The sequence below is a fragment of the Egretta garzetta genome, unplaced genomic scaffold (assembly GCF_000687185.1).
Source record: "Egretta garzetta isolate BGI_Z169 unplaced genomic scaffold, ASM68718v1 scaffold108, whole genome shotgun sequence".
NCBI lineage: Eukaryota > Metazoa > Chordata > Aves > Pelecaniformes > Ardeidae > Egretta > Egretta garzetta.
This window is the reverse complement of record NW_009260614.1, coordinates 7,009,947-7,015,775: the sequence shown is the minus strand read 5'-3', so window position 1 is coordinate 7,015,775 and position 5,829 is coordinate 7,009,947. Positions and strand designations below refer to the sequence as shown.

Below are 5,829 nucleotides of genomic sequence, written 5' to 3'. Positions count from 1 at the left end.
CCCCCGGCCCAGCACCCACCTCCTGCCCGCTCTGGGACGACCCCAGGACCGGGATCGGGTCTGGCCCGAAAAACAGTCAGCCAGCCTCCCAAACGTTCTTTGAATCACGTGCAAAAACTCGTGTCTCCTTCCCGAAATAAATTTGTCACCCACACGTAGTTGAAATCTTTTCTCCACACCGTTCCAGCTACAGGAGTATTTCATTGGGCTAAACTGGTGGCGTACGCTGGCATCAAATCCTTAAATGACTGAAAATTAAGAATAAACTTATAATTGGGCTAATAGGTAAAGGCCAGTTCTAAAAGCAACCAGCCAAGAAACATAAAACACAAGTTAATGAGCAAGCCTTGTCCTTCTGCCCAGCACGAAGTTTGTATGATGTCACTGCGCCGTCTCCATTGCCATTTTATGATCTTTACATCAGCACTCTGAGAGCAAGCCAGAGGCTAGCACGTGCAATGTGCCTGAACAACAGCAAAGTACAATGTTTGTGGCGCCTCTGTAGAAACCAGTTTAACCTACAATTGCCATCATGCTTTTAAAAACAAGCGACACCTCAGGCTATGTCCATTTAATCACATTTTGATCTGACAGCACGATGAGTTCTCGAGCAACCCTCCGGGAGCCAACCTGTAAACTGAAAAAAACCTGACAACCTTCTGTGACGAATCAATCTTAGAAAAAACATATGACATTTTCACAGCTACTCAAGAAAAATCACAGGAGATAAAGGGAAAGAAGATTTACTTCCCCAATTAGCTGTAGATGCAACTCATTAATGAAACAGGAAACTATTTCTCATAAACATTGTATGTCTAGTTATTGGAACACTCATATCCCATGTACTGAGGGTCAAGTTCCTTTATTGCCTGCTTGGATACAACCTCAGTGTATTTCCTACAGCCCAGGGCCATGTTCTGGCCTGGGTCTGATTTCTCTCAATCTCTGCTAGGGATGGAGTTTCACATTTTACATTCACTCGAGCAGGAGAGCCCAGGTCTCCTTCCACTTCCATGAGGGCCCTAATCAGCCAGCTACAGTTACTGAGTAATTTACATAAAGCTAAACCACTTCAGCAAACATACCAACAAGAATAACCTACAGCCATATGTTTAAGACACTTCTTCAAAGTCAGAGACCACATTCACATTATTGATTTACATGGAGACATTTGAATCAAGGCATCTTGACATCCCAGCTTATTGATCTGACACACAGGACAGTGTTTGAGGACTAGCATTCCAAAGAGTGGTTTGAAGCACTGAAGAAAATTTAAGCTTCTCATTCTTCCTGTCCCAAATAATTTGCTGAGTTCAACTGGACCTTGTTAGCAGTTTGCAGGCAGCTGAAACTTGGTTTTGTGCAGGTGAAGGAAGTTAAAGAGCAAATGATTTACACCACCCTGACAATGCAAGAGAACACAACTGACAGCTCACTAGCATAAGCTGGCTCAGTTTCTTCAAGTAAAATATTTTAGTCAGAGGAAGTCTGTTCAGATACACTTTGTTTAGTTTCTGATCTTAAACAAAAACCAATGACTAGGTAGACACTTCAAAAAAGGATTTCTCATAGCTTTAATATACTGCTCACCCCTCCATACAGGGACATGGAATGCTGTCCCCACGAATGCTGGGTTTTGAGGCAGAAGCCCTTTTAGAGCTGAATTAAAAGTCAGCATCACAAGGCTGCTGTAACAGCTGCATGCTCTTGGTTTGCTTTACATCCTGGAAGACAGGACACAAGATCCCAGAGCTGTAGCTGGGCAGTCATCTTTAATCATTACCTGCTATGGCACACAGAAAATCAGAACCTGTATCTCTTCCAAAATGTGTTGTTTTATTAGCTTTTTTGGTGAGACTAAATCAAACCATCTTGTTTTGCTTTCTGTTCTCATCAGCTATTTCCTGCTGGCAGTTCAAAGAGATCCACCTCTCCCAGAACTAAATACTTCCTTTGGACAGGTTACAAAGGCAACCATGCTAAGCTACCCAAAGTTTTTATTCTCACCTTACTGCCATTATAAAGGCAAGTGGCTGTGTTTTTGTGTTTCAAGATTTTGCAAGTCAGAAGATACTGCAATGTGGTATGAATGACTGTAAGAGGAAATAAGGACACATGCAGGTAGCTGGTTTTAAAATTCTAAACTTCCTTTCAAAAGGTTTAATAGCATGGTGTTAGGTAATCCTACAAACCACAGACTGTCTGAAATACAGAACAATCAAATAATATAATGACCCTCCCAGCAAACTTATACATTATACAATCACATTCTTGACTTTCTCAATATGGAAGAGTCATTTCAAGTGAGCAGTTCGCTTCTGAAACTGTCAAGGCTTGGGGCAAAACTACATGCAACAAAATAAAGTATTAACACTAAACTCATTTTCTCTACATTTTCATTTAAAGATTTCAGGTGCCTATCAATCTGTAACATCTGTTCTTGTAAGCAACTATGTTTACTACTTATTTTGACTACAGATTTCACTGAAACATTTAACATAAAACAGTGGGCCCCCAAACATCCCTGACAGAGACAAGCTGAAAAGCTCCCTTGTATAAATATTTTCCTCCACTATTTGTCTGTTGAACAAACTTTAAGTTCCTGAAGTTTTTCACTTAGATAGGTAGTATCTGCCTCTGTCAGATTTTCCGAATCTGACAGATTTTCAAGGAATCTGGTTCCTGCACAGGGCTTCCCTGTTATTGGATCTATGACATTTCCAACCTTGAAAACAATTTCAGCCAGTTCGTGTTTCACATGTTTGCTCCTCCGCTCAGGCAAAGCTTTCAGAAGAACAATGTCTCCAACAACACACTGCTGCAATGGATCATGGGCAAAATAGGTTTTTCGTTTGTTAAAGAACTGTAGAAGGAAGAAAGGAAACCTTGGCATTAGATGTCAAAATTAAGCAATTAGCAAATATATTGTTAATATAAAACAAACTATATTTCACAAAGAAGTAAAGTCTCATGTATTTTTCTTAATGAGATTCCATTTGGATTACGAAGAGAAACACAACTGCGCACTCTACTGTTTTTCCAAAGAAAGCACAGCACTACCCTTCCCTGACAATCTCTCTGGTCAGGATGTTATTGCCAGCAGAGCCTGGAGAAAAGGAGATGTGGAAGAAAAAGCCAAGTACAAAAAGCTGTTCATAGTGAACATGCAGATGCAGGTAAAAACAGCAAGCTCTCCTCCACTTAACAGATTCCCTGCATCACCACTTTCCCCAGCCTCTCTGCTCTCTAGTTCTGCCTCTCCTCCCCTTAGGATGCTTCACATCAGCACTGCTTCAGCAAGACAGCTGCCTTGGCTCTTCCAAGCTGAATGACTTCCCTGTGCCATTCACACTTCAAGAACTGATAGTAATTCTTATTCATCCTGATATGTCTAAAGTTCATGAGCCCTGAAATCAGTATTTTGATGTTTATTTGAGAGTTTTCTTGCTCAATTCATTTTTTTCATTTAAAAATTCAATACTTATTGGAATGGCAGAATTCAGAACCTTTCTTTGAAGAAAGATTCTAACAGATTCTTCTACTGGATAAAATACAAGACCCACTATCTAATCCTGACTCAATCCCTAACCTTCTGGTCACCAAAGGCACGTTATTCCACCTACATATACCACAGTTTCCTATCTAAAAATGGAAAAAATACTCATTTTAACCTCCATGTTTGAAATGCATTGGCAAGAAGCAATAAATACAGAGCTCATACAGCACATCACAGTACAGATTCACATGTTAAATATGTTTACAATTATGCATACAGAAAAACTGCTTCAGAAGCTATTGCAGAAATGACTAATACAACCTCAAGTTTCCAAAGCATACTCCAAATCAATATGAAAAATTAAATCTGAGTGTGAAAAACCAAAAACTTACCTTCTCAACTGAGGTGAAATGAAGTGCATTAACAAAGCACTTCAAAGAAATACATTTAGCAGATATTCTGAGTGGAAGTATCCTCCCCACACACTGCTTTTCATCATTTGCCAAATCATTACACAAGTTCCTTAAGGAGTTTGCATTGTAAAGAACTATCAAAACTTCTAAGAATCAAATCAATAAAACATTCCTCCACCCAGTACAAAAATTACCATGCAAGACAAGTTGTTAACCAGCTTTTACCTTCAGTAAGTAAGGATCTAGCACAAGCCTTGTCACTCGCACTTTGGCGCTATCCATTTTGCATGGACAGCTCCACGTGGTACAGACATTGTTTAGTTACGGTCATCCAGTGCCTGGCAACAAGCAAGCAGACATGTTATTTTAACAAAAAAAAAGCCATAACCAGTTTCTGATCAATACCAAAATAATGATTTCCATTTCAGACTTAATTACATCATTTTGTTGGAAAGACAGGGTAGATGCAAGCCATTCAAAACTCCATATATCACACTACCTCAACCTTGTTTTACAATGTAAGAAAGGGTATGAACATGTCCCCATTATCAGGGGAAGTTACTTCAGGATGGCAGTGAAAATGGACACAAGTGTGAGAATGAGACCTTATCCCACAAGGTCCACAAATTCCTTTGAACCATGCCAGTTGTCTCATAGGAATGTGAGGCTGTGGAAATTATTATGAACTTAACTCATATGCCAGCAGCTGTTTTGGCCAGAATAGTTAATCAGGTCTGTATATGACCCACATTAACCCAAACAGAGAAAAGCCTAGAACTTCTGGTCAGAGAGTAATTTCCTTCTGTGTATCTCATTATTAGTTGAGCTGATGAAACCTAAGAAAGGTAGTGAATTTCTCAAAGCATAAGTGACATAGATTTGAGAGTTGTCTGACTGACAGTAAGTGTAATCACTTTTTAGAATGTAATTGCTTACAGGAAAGAACTATTACCCTGTTTGTTTTGTTTAAATAGGGAGACCTTTCTATATCATCTTTGCAAGCATCATGAGCAAAATAGATAGCTAAGCACAGAAGACTTGAAACAATATTAAAACTGATGATGACAAATGATTTTTTCTCTCCCACCCAGCTATGTAAGACTAAGCACAGCTGACACCTGTTGAATTAATTCTCCATCTATCCATTTTCTAACACTAAATCATACTTGCTTTGATGTTGCAACACATCAAAAGAAAAGTTTAGGGATACAGAGATGCACCCATAGGATGAAAAGTTCAAGCAGCAATGCTCAGGGCTGCTTTCATCATCCTTGGCTCAGCTGTGTGAGCCATAGGGCTGGAGGAGGGAGGCAGGGTGAGATGCCCTCCTTCTGTAAAACAGGGCCAACCACCACCAACCACCCAGTGACCAGGCTGGGGAGAGGTAAACGTGGACAAAATCAGCAACACCCACAAACCACAAGGAAGCTACCAGGAAGACAGGAGCCAGACAGCTGGGCTGGGTGTATCTCACACAGAAGAAGAGGATAAAAAGAGGAAGTTCAAGCAAACCTGGAGCCTTCCCCCCCACCCCCGCTCTCCACAGCCCTCCACACCAGGCCCAGCCTGAGCAACCTCCCTGCCAGCAGGGCTGAGAGGAGGCTCTGGTCCGCAAGCGCTAAGGCTCAGCCACCGCCCGGAGAGCAGCTCCAGCCCCGGGAGGGCCCCACACCCAGACGCCACCACCCCAAGACCCTCACCCCCCTCTCACCACCACCGCTCCCGCCGCCGCGCCTCAGGGGCCTTAAAGAAACGGCGCCGGAAGGGGCGGAGCCGAAGCCGCGCAGGCACCCTCCCCCCCACTCCCTGAGAAGGGGGTGCTCTCTGTGTGCTCCCCCGTAGGCTGCCTCAGGGCGGTGAGAACCTAAAGCTGCTAGAAAGGAGGTTTTCTTCCTCACCTAGGATGAGAAGGGCAGGGGG

At 42.1% G+C, this 5,829-nt stretch overlaps 1 protein-coding gene across 1 annotated transcript; it reads right to left on the bottom strand.

Moving 5' to 3' along the window:
• Nucleotides 1–91: 91 nt before the first annotated feature.
• Nucleotides 92–5,685, bottom strand: MRPS17 (mitochondrial ribosomal protein S17). The gene is given in 4 exon segments (XM_035900633.1): nucleotides 92–2,863; nucleotides 4,135–4,184; nucleotides 4,187–4,247; nucleotides 5,621–5,685. Coding segments are annotated over 3 exon segments (378 nt in total). The 5' UTR covers nucleotides 4,224–4,247; nucleotides 5,621–5,685; the 3' UTR covers nucleotides 92–2,572.
• Nucleotides 5,686–5,829: the final 144 nt, after the last annotated feature.